General features: G+C 36.0%; 3 protein-coding genes across 7 annotated transcripts in view; 2 read left to right on the plus strand and 1 right to left on the minus strand.

The window, feature by feature from the left end:
- wake (wide awake) overlaps positions 1–20,621 on the minus strand; it is a 96,253-nt gene that overhangs the window by 63,528 nt on the left and 12,104 nt on the right. The window lies entirely within an intron of this gene.
- On the plus strand, positions 411–8,202 carry LOC136409182 (uncharacterized). 4 transcript variants are annotated; one of them, XM_066390541.1, is made up of 7 exons: positions 411–1,138; positions 1,583–1,906; positions 1,954–2,082; positions 2,272–2,573; positions 2,724–2,919; positions 3,608–4,333; positions 6,356–6,377. In XM_066390541.1, the coding sequence occupies exons 1-6, from the start codon at positions 571–573 to the stop codon at positions 4,330–4,332; spliced, it is 2,244 nt and encodes a 747-aa protein (XP_066246638.1). In that variant the 5' UTR covers positions 411–570; the 3' UTR covers position 4,333; positions 6,356–6,377. The 4 variants fall into 4 exon arrangements, with proteins under 4 accessions (XP_066246638.1, XP_066246629.1, XP_066246647.1 ...); XM_066390532.1 differs by lacking the exon at positions 6,356–6,377 and adding an exon at positions 7,409–8,202 and having other exon boundaries at positions 412–1,138; XM_066390550.1 differs by lacking the exon at positions 6,356–6,377 and adding an exon at positions 7,409–8,202 and having other exon boundaries at positions 412–1,138; positions 1,583–1,879.
- Positions 4,395–11,136, plus strand: LOC136409203 (uncharacterized). The gene is made up of 4 exons (XM_066390571.1): positions 4,395–4,614; positions 8,621–8,958; positions 9,991–10,154; positions 10,204–11,136. Exons 2-4 carry the CDS (start codon positions 8,633–8,635, stop codon positions 10,611–10,613), a joined length of 900 nt encoding a protein of 299 aa, XP_066246668.1. The 5' UTR covers positions 4,395–4,614; positions 8,621–8,632; the 3' UTR covers positions 10,614–11,136.

Below are 20,621 nucleotides of genomic sequence, written 5' to 3' on the forward strand. Positions count from 1 at the left end.
TTACTAAGAATACATCGGAACACTAAAACCGACAGTACAGAAACAAATCTAATCACGTTTTTATGAATTCAACTGTTTTTAGTATTAAACACATTAGACTTTTATTCGCTTGTTATGTTTTTGCAAGATAAAATTTTTCTCTCGTAAATCTTGGGTGATTTCATATAAATTTGATAGTGTCTATTAAACACAAAGGTCCTTCAAAACTGGAGACAAAGGCTCGAAATCCCCAGTTTCTCTTAAGAAAATATGTCTCTGATTTATTGGAACGGAAAATTTTTAATCAATTTTCTTGAGACATTGAAACAACCACTTTCAGGTGAGGCATTCAGGTTTCAGATGAATTTTATTTTCATATTGCAATAGCGTATTAGCCACGCAGGCACCAAATCCCCATATCGATACCGAACAATGCCGAACAATCCTTAGGAAAACCTCTGTATTTAGTCAAACCCGACAACGCATAAGCAATGATAAACATATCGCTAATCTTATCAGCAATTAAACATTGCGATAAAACTTGTCTGCATTGAATCTATCGCAGTTTTACTGTTAGAATCCAGCGAAACGATGGATTTCTACAAGAAAATTTCCGCCAACAAACGCAAAGAATCACCGGGGAGTTTCCTGGCCGAAAAGCAGTGTAAGTGCGTGAGTTTGCAAGCAATCATCAATGCAGCAATCAAGAACAACAATAAAAAGATGCTGAAGGAATTGGTCGAGGAGATTAATGGACATCTAGCTGATTTGCGTAGTTTTGTTGACAATTCCGATCAAAAATACAATGATAAACGAGACAGATTAATCAAGGAATTCGAGGAATGTTTGGTTAAGAGTGTGAACAGTAGCTCTTTGAACATTTTAAATCCTCTCAACGCGCAGCTACAGGAACTGAACAACTTGACTAATGTAGCTATCAGAGACAACAATTATGAGCAACTCCAAAAGCTCGCAGAGAGGATGGAGAGGAACATTACAATTTTAAAGGAGATTCCTGAAGTAAAAACTGCGAGACACTCTCAAAATGGAGACGGTAAGACTTTGGAGGTTTTTAACAAGTACAGCAGTTTACTAAGCAAGGTTCTTCAATATCTTAATGCGATAAAACTGAGTGTTGCTCCTGAGGCGAAACCTGAAGGTAAATGGATGTATTTATTACAACTTTAACTAATGAATACTCATTCAAACAATTACTTGGATATACTATAATTACTCTTACAAGATTGTTGACCGCTCTGAGTACCTGGGAAATGCAGATATTCAAAAAAAAATTTTAAATGAAAGTGGTCTGAGAAAGTTAAATATTGGCATATGGGTAGAAGATATGAAACTAAGAAACTTTTTTCTTTGCGATTTTTCAAAATTTTGACAAATGATGGTAGATTTTGAATGTTTTTGAAAGTAAAATGCAATTTGTCAGTTATAGACAATTACTTGTTTTTCGATTTGTATGTCATTTCTCATTATTTGTGAAGCACCATCCGGAGGTAAACTCAAAATTTTCCCAAATTCATGAGTAAAAAAATTTCCTGCATGATGCAGACTTTACGAGTAATACTGTAGAATAGTCTATTTTCATCAGAAGCGCCTGTAGAAGATCAAGCACAACGGCCCCTTTTAGGAAGCATGGTAGCTTTAAACGAGGTAGAAGAGAAGCAGAAAGTAATACGCCAAAAGTGGTTTAACCGGCAGAGCATGTTCGTTAACGAGCAAACGAAGCTGGCGCAAAAAAGAAGCAGAGAAAACTCGCCGGAAAACTCGGGGGAAACTTTGGAAAACTCTAGCCAGCCGGCGATCAAACCGATTCAATCGCGCGAAAACATAAAACCCTCCCAGTACAAAGCAGCGGCCAAAGTCGCCGAGAAAAACCAATCCCGAGGTGAGGAAAAGGAAAAACCAAAGCCAGGTAATTGCCATAACATTGAATATCCATTAAATAAATTCAAAATTCAGTGGAAAAATCCGAACTCCCGTTGTCGAAAAGAGAGCTACCCAGCAGCAATAGAAACAGTTATGGACAGGACCAAAACACCCATATCAAAAGCTTCGCAGAACGTCAAATTGAAAACGCCAGAAACCAACGTAATAATGATGCATTCGAACGACAAAAAAGTGCGCATTAAATAGATGAAACTCAATTAATTTCATGCATAAAAAACATGCCGATTGCCGAAATTTGATCGTTTTTCATTGCACTTGACGCGCATTTTTTTGAGGTCCAAATTGTTCTTTGCTCCTCTCAAAAGCTAATTTCAAAATACTGATCCTCAGAGCCCTGCAAAGGGACATTAAAGCACTCCAACTCCACCAAAACTACCCCGCCCAGGACCCCCACTCAAATAAGGAAAATCTTTAACAGTTTCAATTGCGTGCAGAAGTCAGATGTTAATCATAGATCCACTGAAGATTTGCCCGGTGAATTCAGTAGTCCCTTTGAGCAGGAATTGAAAAGTTTCCAGTTGAAGGTTACAGGGTTTAAGGAGAAAATGGAGGAGAATCGAGATGACTTCAGAGATTGGCCGTCGAGAAGTATTCCTAGTTCTAGGTCTAATAGTTTTAAATCATCTGTAAAGGTAAGTGGGAAGTTAAAATTTGTGAATTCGGGGATGTACTGTACGTTAAGTAACCCAAATTCTAATTTGTAATTGTAGACTGGAGATTTCCTAATGAGAAATCTTACCAAAATCTCTAGGAGTTATGAAATTTATTAGCAAATGTTTCAGCCCGAAGATGAACCAATCTATGAAAATGTCCCAGCATTGCCCCCCAGGAACTCAATTTTAGCTATTCAAAAACCAGACAAATCCTCAGTTTCAATCCAGAAACCCGTTCCGTTCAAAAGAAAGAACACGCAACATCATGAAGAAGACAGAGATGGGAGCCTTGTTGTAAAAAGTGTTGAGAAAAGTGTTTGCATTGGTAGGTTTATCGAGATTATCAGGTTCACCACGTAACGAAGGAGATAAGCTGCATCATTTTGTTTGATACCTCAGAAATAGCTCAAGTTTGCTTTAAATGAGTTTAAGATCACTTAAATTTGCACTAAAAGGTTTCAATTTTTGAGGAAAAAAGTGATATCAAAAGTAGAATCTTCGAACGCAATTGGACGAAATAATTGACTGATCTCCTATACTGCTAATGCAAAGATGTTGTGAACTACGTTCCAAAATCCGCTGTTTAGATGGTTTCGCAAGGGTTAAAAAATGCGTTTAGGGTTTTTCTGGACTTTGAAATTGAGATATTCAATATTAATTTTAGTTAATGGCAATAACACGCGAAAAAATGTTTTATATATTTTGTATACTAAACTTATTTTTACATTTCTCCACTCTCCTAATAATCTTAAAAAAACTTACTTGCTTAAAGGAAAAAGAGCCCAAGTAATAGTGAACCTATTTCCTCGCAAACAATTGATTGCCAGCCTATGACCTTTTCATCAAATAATAATCCCTTGTACAATATACCCTAACATTTGGACAAATTACACCTGTATAAACACAGTTGATCCCACTACTGAATATTTCATTTCCAATCCTATTTTCCGCAAGTAAAATCGATTTGATTAAACTTTCCCTTTAGAGGTTTATTGCAGGTCAATTTATTGCAGGTCAAACCGCGTCCACAGGCCCCAATCCCTCAACGAGGGCCTCCTTGCACTTGGATACCCTCATGATACATCCCCAAAAGGCCTCCGATGTTGCCATAACCATAAGAAGAGACAAAAAGAGTGCAGCCGTAGCTTCAAGGAGCCCTGAAAGGAAATCTTTCAGTACATTTAGAAGTAGTAATGAATCAGATAAGGAGGCGATTGCAGTGGCGAATCCTTTATATGAGGTTCCAGTATTAAAAACTGAAACTGTTCTGAAAGATCCTCGGAAATCTTTGCCTGAAGTTGCCATGGAGGAAACAAAACCTGAAGTCATAAAATCTCAAGCGAAATCCTCAGAATTCAACACCCTCGATTTCATTATAGGGAGGTGTAATCGTAAAACTTCCTACAGGCGACAGCATTCAAGTAGTACAGATCACAATAAATTCCTAATTCTACAGCCCGATATTACGAAGCTGGAGTACGCAATTAAGATGTACAAAGGGCTGAAAAGAGATGAGGACTATTTGACTTTGGACAAGACTTTGACCAAATACTATCTGAAGATCAATGAAGTATCCGCAAGTTCCGCCTTTAATAAAATGGAGAAGGAAAGCTTGATGGAGCGGTTAAATAAGGCCCATAAAGACTTGAAGAAGAGGGTGGAGCAGAATGAGGACGTGATGAGGAGAATCCTTGAGGAGCAGGTGATCATGATTGGGCAGAAACACGGGATTGCTTAAGGTATGAGTTCATTCTATATATGTATGGATAAAAAAAGGCTTTAAAGAATTCTTGAAGATTTGAAAAAAATTAAAATGGTAAATTCCTGTACCTGATTTCAGTCTCTTTTCGTTGCTATTGCCTGGGTTTTAGGCACTTTATCGGAATGAATTTTGGGTAGTTTTATTGAACATTTCAAACAAAATAATATCACTGCTGATCGTAATACTTATTTCATTTGAAATTGGGTCTTAAAGTGCCTAAAATTAGGTTTTAATTGTTGTGTTTGTGACTGTGAATTGGTAAGTTTGCTTCCGTAGAATTTGGGAGTTTTTGCTATGAACATTCAAGTGTATATTGCCTTATGATGTGTTTTCCGTTCAAGCTTCTTTAGCATTTATTAAATATCCAAAACGAGTCGTAAAATCAACCCATTTTGTGATTCGTTACACGATATATGAATTTAAAAAAAATGACAACTTGCCTTAGATAGAGATTAGAGATAAACCTCACTCCCTCATAATTTACCCTCACTCATTATAGATTTCGTTACTTCTCACAGTTAAATTGTTATCATATGTATAATTACTTATGGTTCAAATCACGTAACTTTTTATGCACGTCACATGCATCATATCAGCAGTGATGTCACATCTTTTCAAAATCAATAGGGAGCAGGAATTTGTCAGATATTGGTGCGAAGCTATCAGTATTTAGCAGTGCTGAATAGTGCTGTTAGACCCAGAACAAATAATTATCATACCAAACTAAAATTAAAATTATTAAATTTATAGATTAATTATAAAAATAATCAAATTAACCTATTTTAATTATCAGCATGAAGTGCAATATATCTAAAATGAGAATCTGTAAAATACACTAGGTCCTGAATGTTATTTATGCTAAAAAAACAGTAACTTTTACCGTCTAATTTAGTAGGTTTAACACTCTTTACATTGCTATCCTGCCATGAACGCCCCACTGTTCCATTTTGGCATATCCATGTTTTATCCAGAAATACAAATAATTTATATAATCCCTCTTCTTTTCTCTCATATATTCTCTTAAAAATTGTATTCTTTTTATAGCAATATCAGACATTTTCATTAGACCTCTTCTTGGATCATCCTTTTTCCATTTAAAACCAATTTGATGTAATAGTCTTTATGAAAATGATAAACTGCCACCAAATAATTCCTTTGCTTTTAGTTTTTCCCTTACCGTCTACAAATTTACATGATTTCTTAAAATTAGTACTTTTTGTGCTTATTCATAAAAACAAACGCCCATTAATTATGTATGTTTTTTATACCTATCATAAATTTCGTTGTGGATCGCACTAACATCTAACAATGACATGTCAGTCTCTGGTTTTTTTCTCTTTTAATTTTTCTTGGGAGAATGTAGCCTCACATCGCCTGAAATTGCCGCTGATACCTTACTTACAGTAGGCAAATTCAAGTTCAATGCATTCTAAACACGCTAAATAAAACAAGAGTTTATAATATTCAATTTCAAAATATTAAAATTCAATTTACCTCTCTAACTGAATTCAATGGTAATAAGGGTCCGTTACTTTCCAATTCTCTTTCAAAATAGTTGATAAGAGACACTACAAGTTCTTTACACCGACTGTTTAAGAACTTGGGTATTATACCAATAATAATAATAATAACACCGATAATAAATAACCAGAAACACTATTTTAGTTCTTAAAAGAACACATTTTTACCGTCAAAACTGATGAACAAAGAACACAACGGTTTAAAACAGTTTAAACCAAAATATCAACAAATTAAGCGGTAACTGTGCAGAAAGATTAGGTTATATTTAGATATTCTAATTTTTTTTAATTCAATTTTTCATTAAATTTTTTAAAATTTTATTATTTTTTAGCATATTAAATTTATATGACTTGTCATTTTACGTAAGGCAATTCCTAATCGTTACATTTTGTGACGTGAATAAACTCACGTGATTTGAACCATGTGTGAATTTGTACATTAGATTACCTATTTTGACGAAAATTTCGGTCTTTTTCAGCACAAAAACACTGGCCAGTTGCCACAGTTTCTCATTACGCTATCCGAAATTGGACGAACCGCTCATTATTTCATGTTTCCATCATGTGGAAAATCTCCCCATCCTGCGAGATAATTTTCAGGTCAGGGCCCTTATGTCACAAGAGCATGTGAGAGCGAGAATGATTTTTTTTAATTCTCACTTTCGCATGTTCTCCCATTTCATTTCACCAGATCCCTGCGTACGTCAACGCATTCTATCCTTTTGGAGCGAAGCAAATGCTAATATCAAATTGGAAGCCCTTGTCCTAAAGCCTACTAATAACTTGGATTAAAAATATGGCGTCCTATAAGCCCTGTGCGTTATTTCAAGCAATCCAACGAAGCGCCGAGGCGCTCAACGTGTCAACAATAGTACCTAGCTTGCGGGATAATGTTAAGAACAGTGAGGTGCAATACATCACAAGATGATTGGAATTAAATACATAAAGGTCCGCTGGACCGCTGTGGCGTTTAGCGCATGGAATGCACGGAGGTTCACTGAACCGCTGTAGCGCTTAACGCATGGAATACGTGGCAGTCCAGTGGACCGCTGTGGCGCTTAATACATTAAAACCGGGAGTTACATGCATGCTACTAATATTTAAAGACTACAGGGAAGAAAGGGGGCGATCTCTGGTCATCATGTGTGCGTTACTATTTTTTTCGCTTAATTCTACGGAAAAATACTCGTGCGGTAAAGTGGCTTTAAGCCGCGTTTTTCTCCATTTTCTCGCTTGTTTGTTTGTCTCTTTCATGATCGTTTATCGTTCATTGTGTGGTTGTAACAAGTGCTTTTCCAATGTCCATAAACATATACAGAAATCCCTTTGAAAAAATGCTTGAGGTACGTATAAAATTAGTCAAAATATATATGTTTTACTGCTTAAGTAAAATTGCCAAATTACTCATTTGTAGGTCTCCTCTCCATGTTCTGAAACGTATATTTTCATGGACTAAAGCACTAGGCCCATCTAGTGTATCCCCCTTTTTCACCTATCAAATCACCCCTAAAGACCAATCAAATTTCTTTCAGATATACAACCATGGGCAACGTTTGCTCCTGGATAAACACCAGAATCATCCCGTGCTGCCCCTGTTCCCAAATGAACCCCACCCCTAATGAGGAGCACTGCCTGGACATAATCGTGACTGGTGTTACTGCTCAAATTATCAAGAAATTGTCCATTAACACCACCAACATCAGAGAAATCATCTTTGAATTGCCAGTGATCCAAGTCAAAGACTCCCTCAACGAAGAGTACTTGGTCTACGAGGACTTTATCTATATGGACGATCCGGATTACGAAACTTTATCTAGATTTTCTCGTGAAATGACACAATCATTGGCCACAGTTGAATATATGAGATCAAAGTCGTCCTCGCAGAGGCCCTCAACACCGAAGTCTGATGAGAAGTCGCTTGAAGGGGTACAGTCCTTGAAGTCAACTTCACCATCATTAGGGTAGTCATCTGTCAAGTCTAGAAGGCCGTCTTCCAGTTCCATTAGGTGGGTTTAAGGGATACATTTTATTGACGTAATAGCTGCAATCTTGGATTTAGGGATGATCTAAGCGCTGCTTAGAGGGTGGGGATTAGATACTTCACCCGTTTTAATTAAGTATATTAGACTTGCCTCGTATTTTCTTGATGGTGAATGTTATTTGTCTGCTTTTTTCTATGGAAAAATTAAATATTCGTGGGCACAGCATTGTTTGTCATTTACACATATTTCAATGTAAAAAAAGTTCTATCCTATAGTATGTATTGTTGAAACTAGTAGTAATGTTTGTATTTATCTGTGATAATAAATACTGATATTAAACTTAATTTTGTTGTAAATTTGTCTCCAGTCAATAGCCTTGAAGTTTTAAAATTCCCTCGAACATCTTTTCACATTTTATCCGAATCGACTTGACTTTGGAGTTAAAAAATGATCTTAATATGAACAAAAATATTACCAGAGCCGTATTTAAGAAAAAGGTTATCGCTAATTTTTGACAAGCGAAATGTAGGATGAAACCAACACTGGAATGTTGAAGATCATAAAAAAACTGCAATGGAAAAGTGATTTTAGTTTTCACCTATCCCTCCCCACCAGTCTGGAAATTATTTATTTCAAATCCGAAATTTTCGGTATTTTCGAAATAATTGAAAAACTAAAAATGCGGCGAGTTTTTCAAACGCTTTTATCTCTCTCGTTGCCTTCAATCATGAAATTTCAACCCATTCAACCATCTCTTCTTAGACTACTATTGCTATGGGCAACGCTTTATGTGGGAAAAATATCTACCGCTTGAACCGCGCCCGCGAAGAATCTCCCAATACCGTCGAACTAGAGAGGCTCCGTCGTTCGGAGGGGGTCCCTGCAAGAGACGTTGTGTTGACCCTACCCAGAATCATCGTCACCGACGACGAGAAGAGTTACGTTGTATTCGATCCCCGAAATTCAGTCGCCACTGAGGAGGAGAAGAAGACTATCATGTTGCTAGGAGTGAAGATCACTAAACCCAAACGTTTTCTCAGACAAAAGGCGGTGTTGACCAAACCCTCGGATGATCCAGCTTTGACGGCCAGAACCAGCAGGTACATATACAAAATACTTGTGGAATTTGCAAAATCGAGCATTAATAGGGCCTAATAATAAATGATTTTGTGTGCATTAAAAAGGGGTTACCATGTAGTCATCCTAAATAACATTTAAGACGTTTTTATTTTTCCCTTATTTGGTGAAATAATTCAAAATGATTGACATTCCGACGTTTCGATTTCCGGCATCTGTCACAAACTTGGTTTTTTTCTCATGGGCACCATCTAGGATTTTCTCATTTGTGAATTTAGCCCTGTTTTCCGAGTATCGCAGTTTGGTGGGAATGTTAAAAATTCTGTTTTTGTAAAGGGCGCAGTAATCCCACTTGTGACACAAAACTATATTGTTTCCTAACTAATATAATTACATAATTACATAGGCATGCAGTAGATTTGGTGGCGAAAAGACAAAAACTGTTTTTAAATATACTCGTTATGATGGTACTAAAGATACCGGGTGGCCCGTCAACAAAGGACGTCAACTGTATCTCTAAAACTATTGGAAATGAAGTTTTGAAATTAAAAAAACGGTATAAAAAAAAATGTCCAAGAGAAAATGCTGAAAATATGTTTTGAATTTCTAACTTCACAGATAGATGGCCTATTTCATATAGTGAATGAAATGCCAAATAACTGAAGAAAATGCAATGAAAAGATATATTGAAAATGTCACAGTTTTATTCGTGGAAAGTTTCTGCATAACCTTTGTGCATGGAAATTCTGTAAATATTTGCAAGTTTTCTATAGAGGCGCTGTGAATGTTGTCAGACAAAAACTTAAATATCTCGGGAGCGGGTCGTAGGATTTAAACAAGTGGTGACTCATTAGAAACAGCTCTTTTTGCTCTATCCAAAGATTTATCAGACATATAATTTATCCGAAAGATCAAAAGAGCCATGCAAAGTTATAATAGGGATGTCTTCTGAATTTTTAAATGATGAACAGATATTTTAACAGATTTAATATCGGGATAGTCAATTTTTGTTTAATTGATGAAAAATTGATAATTGTAAATTTTTTTTCTTTCAGGAGTTCCCCAGAGGTGGCGCGAGCAGCCTTCACTCAAAGTTCCATAATTCTCAATAAAATGCGCCCTGGGAGCTCCCCTGCATCCAGCGGTCGTCCATCGCGACTGCGCGCTCAAAGTCTCCTAAATATGCCCTCAAAATCAAGGAACATCCCCTATCGCCCGAGTACGTAAATGGTGACCTCTTGCACACCAAAAACCAATACAATTTTCAGGTTATGGCGAACCTGACTCGCAAAACCTCTGCCTGAAGCCCATGGACACTTTGCAAGTGCCCGCTCCCACCGTTCATTATTCGCCTCCGGTCATTAGGGCGGAAGTGCATCAAAAAAGCAGCCTTCCAGTGAAATCGCCAGATTCCGGCGATTCTGGACGAAGTTTCGGCAGCAGGAAGGTGGCATTTAAGTCTGAAACTGAGCAGAGACAAAGAGACCAATCGAAGTCAATAGAAAGTGAGGCTGGACCGAGTGGGACGGCGGCGATTGTGCCTAAATCTACCGAAACAGGGAGCGACTTGGAGGCTGCAGAAGCTGGAACGAGTACTGAAAAACCAGAAAAGCATGAAGCTGACGCTGGGAAGACTAAGTCTGGTGGTGTCTCGGGTGCTGATGAGAGCAAGAAGTAGCTATGAAAGCGGACGTTTACTGTCGTCACTCGCACATTTTTAGATGTTTTTCTCGATTTTTGTACCTTTACATGTTTGTTTTTTACGTAATAATGTTTGCGACAGCAAAATGCAATTATATTGTCCCGGTTAATTAAAGCCCACGCTGTTTTATAATAACAAATAAACCGGGATTTGTTTAACGGTTTTTGCATATATCGGCAATATTTTATTAGAAATTAATGGCTCTGCTGTGTTTAATTCGGACACAGGTCAGTTGTGCTGTATGTATCAGCAAATGCGCTTAATTTATTCGACTAATCTGTTTGTTACAAATCGTGCTTATTCAAGTTTAAAATCAGCGTTATTATTTTACGAATTTTTTGTATTTTTGTTTAGATTTATTTTATTTTATGTTTTTAGAGTATATACGAGAGCTTGACTATGTTTCGGTGTTTAACACCATGCTGTGATATTATAGTGACAAATTCACACGAATAGCCTTTTGTAGTTCTAGTCGAAATAAAAAGATTTTTAATGAAAAGTTTTCTTCAGCTCCCTTCTTAAGGCATTAGGGTCTCAACTGGTTCAGAATTTTCGAAAAATCGTCCATCATTGGCTTTAAATTGCGTTCCTCGGTAAAAACTGAAAAATATACCATACGCAATTGAGTCAATTAGAAGGTTTTCTTGATATGGGGTTGTTCAGGCAGTAATAGCAACGTCGAGCCTAGCTAGTACTTTGAGATATAGCCATAAAAGCTAGAGATCGAAACTCGGGCCCTTCATACGGATAAGTCATGTTCCTATACACCCACCAATCACCGGTCGAGGTAGGAACATCGATCGCAAATGACTAACAATACATCTCAATGTTAGGATTAGCCATAATCCTCACGCCCAAACACTTAGAAAAATATCCCAGTGACTCAAAAGGCAATTTTCTCATAAGGATCTTATATGCCACTCGCCAGAACTGGCTATTATATATTTTTTATTATTATTTTAATTAATATTATTTTAAATGTGTTCCTATGTATCGGAAAAAATGCGAATTATGGCAATATAGCGGGCGTTAAACTGTTGAAGCTAAAACTTGGTTATTTGAAACTCAATTGCAGAAACTTCACTTAAAAATCACGATTCAGTTGCTCATAATTTGCAAGAGGTTCAGGCAAATCAGTAGCGAATCTAGAGAAGGCACAAGGGGCAGCTTCGAAAATTTTGCATATAACACTCTTTTACTTTGCATTAAATTAGGTTACTAGATTGACAATCATTATGTTGAGACGATTAGGTTAGTTTAGAGCATTCATCTTTGTTAAAGCCAGGTCACAAATATCAAGGTTATCAAAATAAAATTTTCAGACATAGTTGCTTTAAATAACTGACGGTTCCTCTATAAGAGCCATTTAAATTCGCTGCCAGATGCGTTCCAAAATCCACTCGATATTTATAAATACTTCAAATTTGAGAACTTGAGTTTTAACTTTTTATAACATATTTATTAACGGGATTCTCTGTATTTTTCATATGTAGATTTTAGATAAGTATTCATGATATTTTTTATTGATATATACACACGATAAAACTGGGTCATAAATAAATCATTAGTCAGCTTTAAAACGCTTCAATCATGTGTAAAACCATGCAAACGCGGTTGTTGAAAAAAGCTTAAAATTCGAAACTAAAAACCCACATTTTTACCTCTTTTTAAACCAAGCATGAACTAATAAAGTAAACTAACCCCTCGTGGCGAATTCCGCCTCAAACTGACCAGAACTAGCTCCCTTAAATCCCGCTTTGCACTAATATAAGTTAGAAGTAACTTTCCGCCTAAACTGCTAAAGCCAAGTGCCCTTAAAACGGGCCCATAAGGTCATTTTACAAACCACATGGAATTTAATTTCAACTTAAGTCCTAGCGTTTGATTTACAGTGTCTCAACAGCCCTTAATTGCAGGTTCAGGGGATTTCTCTTTTCAACCACTTCAGCAAATAAGAGACAGACATGGAATTCATGTAGGAAGTTTCAAAGCAAGTACAAAAACTGCAGATAATTAATTGATAATTAGAGGATTCAACGCTGATGATAGTTTGAGCCTCCGATAGCAGGGAATGAGAGGGCTTATATATGCCTTTATTGCAAATCTTCATGAAGGGAGTTTATAGAATTCTGGGTCTATGCTCCATTAAATGTTGGGGAAAAGTTTAGATTGAGGAGGGAGAAGGTTAGAAAAGTTTTAGTTTTTTCGTAATAATTCAAGAACTGCGATGTAAAAAGACAGAATTCAAGAATTTTGTGGTTCTATTGTCGTCAATACTAAGTTCAGTCTTACTGATCGCTGATCTCTCCGAACCGCCTCAGCCACAATTAACAATTGATAGGGACATGTTATTAAACTGCTGTTAATTTTGACTGCTAATCCTACTATCCATAGAAGCGTCAAAATAGAGGCTCGAGCAAATAGTTCGATTCTTAGTTTCTATGGAAACGTCTTGAAGTTAAAGTGAACAGAGTATTAATAATTCGGCCCTTAATGGAAAATATTCAATCAAGACGATATTTCGAACAATCTTAGTCCTTTATGTGCAGTCCTCAATAGGACGATTTTGAATGTTTTTTGTTTCACTACGTTATCGAATATAAGAGAAGTTTACTGAGAATTTGCTACAAATACAACTTGCCTTACATCACGCAATAACAACTAATAGATGTACTATTACCATTTTTTATGTTTCATTATCTTCCTTTTCACCTCCATCCCATTAAAAGTTTGCGTGCAGACAGCTATTTCCTAACTACTTAACAGAATATGCTTATTTGAATAAGTGCTTCCCTTAACGTGTCATATACGTGACAACCATTCCAATTTATTTCCTAACTTTTATGTAATTCGGAGATAATCCGGCGTGTACGGCAGCCACATTTGCTGCAAGATATTTCAATAACAGAAGATATTCGTAATCTCGTTGCTTTCTCCAGTTTAGTGTCGAATCTGAAGTAGTGAATGAGATCAATGATGAATTCTAAAATATTTTAACGAATGAAAATGAAATCGATAATTGATAAAGGTCAATAGTTGCAGTGACATCTGTTGAGGAATCGAAGATTTTTTTAAATTTTCGATTTATTGGGGTGATATGAGTCCTATCTTCATCCTGGATTCCTCAGTTGAGGTCCTGGAACCTTCGAAAACCGTTTTTAGGGACCTTCGTTTCGCAGAACTTTCAAATCGCACAAATTAGGGTGTAAGGAGATCCGGAATCTCAAAAACCATAAGAGACTTTACGAATCTGTTTATGCGGCAACGTAGAGTGCACCGAGACGCTTAGTTCGAGCCATTTTTACGGCAATTACTCCTTGTGTTCGCAAGATATCGGTCGAAGAAAGCCAAAAAGTAGATCCCTCCAAGCCTTAAATTTCCAGGCTTAAAAGGACTAACTGTATTTAAGGAACTTGAGTTGAGGATTCCTAAATATTAAGAAAATAATTATTCTAATGCGTTTTTGTTCAAAAAAACAGGAAACATCGACTTGCAAAACTTCAAATTCCTCGCTAGAGGAAAAACACACTCGTTTTCGTTCAAATGGAAGCCAGTGTATGCCTTTTAGTTTTTTAATGGGCAACTCAAGATTAATTTCATTTTCTTCGACGAAATACTGTCTGACACCCCCTGGATCTGGCTGGTATGAACCCAAATTGTGCCGGCACCGCATTGTTCCGAATTAAACAAATTACGCTTCTCAAACAGGGGACTAACGCCATATGCTTAAAAACGATAATGACTGCAATTTATTCATGTGCGACATTGTAACGAATGATTTGTTGCAATCTGAAAACGTGATCATTCTCGAGATTAGAGAAAATTATATTTGCAGAACCCTTTGTGAGTTTTAATCAAGTACTTATTGGGTTATTTGGTATGTCTGGTGGCTTATCTATTTATAGTTGTTATGTTTGAAGTGAGAAGCGAGGACGGAACTATCCAAGGAAATATTATATTAATATAGTTGTTAATAAATACACAAAAATTTGTGCCCGTTTTTTCATCGATTGCATCAGGTCGATTTTGACCTAATTTCGGGTACAGTTAGAAAACTCTACCTGACCCTTAAAAAATCAATAATAATTGTTATTAGTTAATAAACGATCAATGTTGTCAACAACTGTGACTGAGAAGTTTTTAGTTGCGCGAGGAAGGTCAGGCTTGCCTGACCATAACCGTTCATACAAAACTGCAAAAATACATTTCAGCTGAAATGGTGCCAACATTCCAAATACGCCAGTATGGACTTTCTACAAGGCAGTTTAATTGTTAAGTTTATTTGCCTTTCAGTGCACTTATCGCTATTTTTCGAGATTAATAATGGAGTGCCTACGTGAGACTTAAAAATATTTCTTGGACCCGCGCCACAAATTTCGGGAGGGCCGGTACACGATAATATTTTGAAAAGTTAACTCGTGACTATGTTTTTTTAAATCTGTTTATTTACGAGGATGTGAAGCAGGCGAATTAGAGACTGGTCCTAATTTGCCTTTCCGCAGCTAATATCCAAGGAAATGCGTCCGCAAAACCCGAAGATTTACTTATAAAGATTCTTATTGTATGTACAGCAAGATCTAAATATTTTAACTGTAAGCGAATTTTGGATATGGTACAAAAATTCTCCAAAAATATTTAATTGATTTGGCCGTCCAGAAGCTCGCGTTTGACGAAAAATTCTTTGGCAGGTATTTAAAACTCTCAATAGATTATAAAATGCAGCTATAAAATATTTATATTTAAGTGATCCGCCTAAAACTGAAAAAATGTAGTCTCAAACCTGAATTATCGAACGCAGTTGCTCGAAACAATTGACAGTCCCCTTATCACTGCAATGCAAAATTACTCCTAACTACATTCCAATACTTCTCCCAAAGGCAACTGGGATCAAGAATTTATCTAATTCAATGTATTATATCTTTTTCGGAAAAAACTTCCATATTTCTCAAATACTTCATAATCATATGAATCAACAAGGTATAACGAACTTTGCACACGTTTAGAAACAAGTGCAATCTCCTTCAATCACATGAAATTTACATGGGTGTGTAAATACGTTCTAACAGATAAACAAATCGTCTTGTGATGCAAGCCAGGTTGTTAGATAATGATGCGTTATAAAAGGAATCATACCTTAAAAAACTTGAACCATAAGTAAAGCAAACTGCACCGTACAGTATAAATATCGTAATTAGAGACTTAAAAGAAGTTATTGTAAGATATAAAGGGAATGGAAAGAGGATATAAAAACTCCGTTTCTGGTAACGTTTAAAATCGCATAGATTAAAAAAAAAAGATTTAAAAAAAAGGTAACTTGGAGTATTTTTAAAGGAAAAATTTTAAACGCTCCTGCAGTTCTGTCAATCCCCCCAGCGACGTCATTATGGCTTGCTTAAGCCATCTTGGCTGCTTGGCATTTGTCCTATTTAGGTCATTTTGACGTTACTTAGTTGGAATGGAAAAACTATCGACTACGTTCGAAATTTATGTGTCAGTTTAGTGTTGGAATCAATTGAGATGTGTCTTAACATAATAATAATCGATTTATTGATTTGTTATTTTGATCTACTTAAACAAGATATTAACACATAACTAAATCTCTTCTCGCTCAAGAACTCAAAACTTCAAGGGTTTTTGGGGTTCATTTCAAATACCATGAATCGTTGAAATCAATTAATTACCTCATCGTTTAAAAGATGTAAACACTCCTTAAAACTTAAACAATGATATGATTCACCATTCTCCAATCCAAAGATACCAGAAATTTTAATCATTTAACAACTATCCGCGATTCGTGGTGAAGGATTCACGTGTTCCTCGAATCAACCTTGTCCAATCGAATCGAAAAAAGTTAAGTTTTTTCTGACGGCAGTATAGAAAAATTGCTGACGCGTCGGAAAAGTCACAAGGCGGGAACGTCACGGGAACGTTGCATGTTTACATACAATAAATATAACAAACGGACGTCGCGAGCTTGGCAGGTCATATTTTAGCAAGGAACGAGACAAGGTGCTACAGTGGTTAATGTAACTACTTGTTATTGTTTATTTATCTGTTATCGGGGATCACATAAAAGTCAACGCGAAACTGCGCGAAATTCAGTCGGTGGTTCAGTTGGCGAGGCGAAAGGTAAGTCGGCGATTGTCCGATAGTAATAACATACTAATGATACAGTTTTGGTACATTTCCTAAGAAAATCTCAAATGTTACAAAATATATATTTGAATTTACCCAGATTCAAACTACAGCTAACTTAGATCATACAGCCATTTTTTTTAAGTTAAGACATATCTCAATTGATTTCAGCGGCTAAACCGACATAAAATTTCGAACGCAGTCGACAGTTGTCCCAATACACCCAAGTGACGTCAAAATGACATAAAAAGGACAAATGCCAAACAGTCAAAATGGCTGAAGCACGCCATAATGACGCCACGGCGAGGTGATCAAAAGGACTGCGTTCGAATTTTAAAATTGGTTAGTTTCTAGATTTAAGTAGATTTGTATCTTTTTGTTCATACTGAAGAGGATTTAATATATAAAATATAAAGTCGTAAAATAATTGGTCGGTTTAAGCATTGTGGAGAAGCTAACGAAGAACTAATGACCGGAATCATAGGGGAAAAAATGATGAATTATGGACATGAAAAAGCACTAAAAACTTTCAATTGTCCTTTCCACATCCATGTAAAACGATTATGGACACAAGGCTCCATTAATGCATTTAAAGCCCATAAAATAATTTTCCTACTCTCCATAAAATTAGGAATGATTTAAAGCAGGCAGCACATCACATCACATTAGGATGTTTTGCCAAATTATAAATAAATCTCTAATAAACCTTAAATTTCAATCATCAGGGAAATAATAAATCCTGCATTGTTGATAGTGCAAGTTACACGCGTGGGTGAATTTACCTCACACAAATGGAAAACACAATTCAATCAGGATACCCTTTGTCTCCCGAAACGAGAGTCCTTTAGTTAACATCATCCCTCATTTGGCCAACAACAAACATGAAACCGGATAAATCACCATTAATAATATTTTCTGGATCCATTGTTGACCTTCACTCCCGATTTTAAAATAATTTTTCCTTTATCCAGCTACTAGCTGCTGAATTACCCTCAACTGAAATCATGGACCAGAATAAAATCTTAAACCGTCTGGAATCCTACGAAGCCCAAATTTCCAGCTCTATGGACACCAAGTCGGACGTATCCTACCACATGATGAAGCAGTCGTTGCACAATATCTGGAGCGCCATTTACGCTTCGGAAAGCAGCGATTCCAGAACTGCAAACATCAAGAAATGCCAGGAGTGTTTGATGCATCTGGAGAGGAAAGTCAAGGAGAACGAGCATAGGAAGTACCAGATGTACTATGGGAAACATATAGGCGGTGGGAGGAGTGAGAAGTGTTGCTAGGCTCAAGGGTTGTTATGACGAACTTGATAGGTAATTAGAAGGAGCATTTAAGGATTTTTTGACCTTGGTAATGCCCAAGGTAATCCCCACTTAGTTGTCTACTTAGGGTATATGGCGCGGCAAAATAGCGAGAGTAATGTAGAAGAAATTTTTTAGGTAAAACGCTCTAAAAGACATAGAAATAACCCTCTTAATTACATATTAATATAGTTGTTACTGCAGCCCTTTATTTACGTATAAGTTTAGTATACATGTTTACGTTTATCTATAGTTTATATTAAACTTCATGGATTTTAAATTGTATCTTCTTTGGTTATTTACTTAACATTCTGTGATAAAGTTTTTGTATTAAAATAGCTTCGTTTTAAAAATAGTCGACGGTTTTTGCTGGCAAAAACCATTGTTGTTGACTTGGCTGCTGGATCAGACCAAATTTCAAACCTGAATTCGTATTGCCTAAATTAAGCCGATATCAAATTGATAATAAACGAGATGTGGGCGTTTTGAGAGCTAAAAAAATCGAAGTTCGTCGTGGATGTAATTTGTAGCAAAGCTTAAAGTTTAAGTTTACATCTGCTAAGCGGTAAATTTACATACTAAGTAGCGTTTGCCTTACTGATTATTTGTCAAAAAAACAGAGTCTAAAGTTTAGTTGTATAATAAAACTAAATAACATATATACTATAATAAAATTTTTACGAATTTTACGAAGAAAAATATTTACGAAGACGGCACTCAACTAAAAATACTGAAATAACATTAGATTCTTCATTTGGTACAATTTTGGTGTTTCATTTAAACGTCTTAAACCCACGGCTTTGGAGGCAAATAATGAAAGAAAAATGCTAGTTAAAAATAATAGAGTTCAAAAATATTTCCATTGAAAAACTAATCTTTTGACTAACCTTCCCTAAGATACCATACCTGCCAATAACGTTTACATAGGCTTTGAGAGGAAATTGAAGTTTTATTGGAAAAATGACCATTTATTGCTATTCGAGGGAAAGAAACTGCAGAGCAGTACACTTCGAAATTGTTTATTTTTAGCGACAAATGTGAAAGAAAAGTTTTCTTAAACAGTTATCCTGACATTATAGTGAACGCGACCCTCGCTATAAGGTCATTAAAATTCAATTATTTATTTTTTACCGTTAATTTATTTAATTGTAGTTTTGTAACAATGAGTTACGTATATGCGAAATTTCAGATATCAGCGAAATTTAAATTAATTACGATCTTATTCAATGAAAAAACAATCATAACGAAAATTTTTCACAATATAGTGAACGACTTATTCGCCACTTTGCCATAAAAAATTAATTAAGTGTCTTTTTCCTTCGGAGGAGCTTGACAAAATGCCGTCTATTCAGGCTGAAGTAAAGAAGATTATCCAGAGGAAGATTGATGAGCAGAAAGGTACTTTTTCCTGGAAAAGAAACGGGGAGCAAATGCCCGATCTCGCACATTTTCGCAAAATATGGACATTTTCAATAATTTTAGAAAAAATAGAGGGTCCTGATAAAATGCCGTTTATGCAAGCTAAAACAGCACGAAATTTTTTATCGAACAAGATTATCGAGAGGAAGATCGATGAGCGAGAAAGTGCTTTTTTTTGGGAATGAAACGGAGAGCAAACGTATCGGATCTCTTCAAATTATTCTCAGTTTAGCAGTAATGAATTTTTTGGATGCAAATTCCAATATTATCATGAAATTTAAATAAATCATGAAAGAATTCAATGGCCAACAAAGTCTGATTTATAGAGTACTTTCTGGGGGATTCTAAACATGTTCTATAAGTCTTAAGACTTATTATTTTAGTAATGAAAGCTCTTTTCAATGTGGTGAATCACACATAAAAAAAAGTTTCTTCATGAAATGTCGTGACAATAGTGTAAAAATCTCATTCGCCATGTTGTCATGACAAAATAAATTTATTATCTTATTCTTTCATTTATTCTCATTTTACCCACAATAAGTCTTTCGATTGGAAATTCGACCAGATTCCCAGCGGAATTTAAATTAATCACGAACCGATTCAATGACCCTCAAAGTCTGCTAGTACCAAAAGCAAAGTCTCCCCCGATAATCGAATTTGTCCAGTGGCATAACAGTTTGATAGAAACAAATTGCTTTATTTCAAATCCATGGTAGCCCAATTTGTAAATGGCGTTTTATATAAATCGGTCCTTAAGTGGGATGAGTGTGTAATTGTTCAAGCGCTGATGCAGCTTTCTATACAACCCAAATTATTCAACTGAAAGGGGCCGGAAGTTTTCATGCTCTTTTTTCAGCTCTAAATGAAGAGAAAAAAGGTCATTTTCAATAAGAATTTCTATAAACACTGGTATATTCAATCTGCAAACTTACCCTTTTAGAGGTGTTAGAGCAACTCGCTAGTGTGCCGCAATGGAGACTTTGAAACTTTAATGATGGCGAGATGTGAATGTTGAAATTTAGAGCCGAGATGTCGTCCTATTTACTCGGGATCATGACAAGAGGACGTTTACACAGCACAATTATGAATGCTTGAGCGGCCATGCGGATTTATACGCGCA

Source organism: Euwallacea similis, chromosome 1 (genome assembly GCF_039881205.1).
Source record: "Euwallacea similis isolate ESF13 chromosome 1, ESF131.1, whole genome shotgun sequence".
Taxonomy (NCBI): domain Eukaryota; kingdom Metazoa; phylum Arthropoda; class Insecta; order Coleoptera; family Curculionidae; genus Euwallacea; species Euwallacea similis.

Excerpts from the sequence above, each read along its gene's own strand:
- LOC136409182 (XM_066390541.1), top strand. The coding sequence starts at position 571 with ATGGATTTCTACAAGAAAATTTCCGCCAACAAACGCAAAGAATCACCG. Across the intron at positions 1,139-1,582 it reads TCCTGAGGCGAAACCTGAAG|AAGCGCCTGTAGAAGATCAA; the intron begins GTAAATGGATGT and ends TATTTTCATCAG. Across the intron at positions 2,083-2,271 it reads TGAAAACGCCAGAAACCAAC|AGCCCTGCAAAGGGACATTA; the intron begins GTAATAATGATG and ends ACTGATCCTCAG.
- LOC136409203 (XM_066390571.1), top strand. The coding sequence starts at position 8,633 with ATGGGCAACGCTTTATGTGGGAAAAATATCTACCGCTTGAACCGCGCC. Across the intron at positions 8,959-9,990 it reads TTGACGGCCAGAACCAGCAG|GAGTTCCCCAGAGGTGGCGC; the intron begins GTACATATACAA and ends TTTTTCTTTCAG. Across the intron at positions 10,155-10,203 it reads GAACATCCCCTATCGCCCGA|GTTATGGCGAACCTGACTCG; the intron begins GTACGTAAATGG and ends TACAATTTTCAG.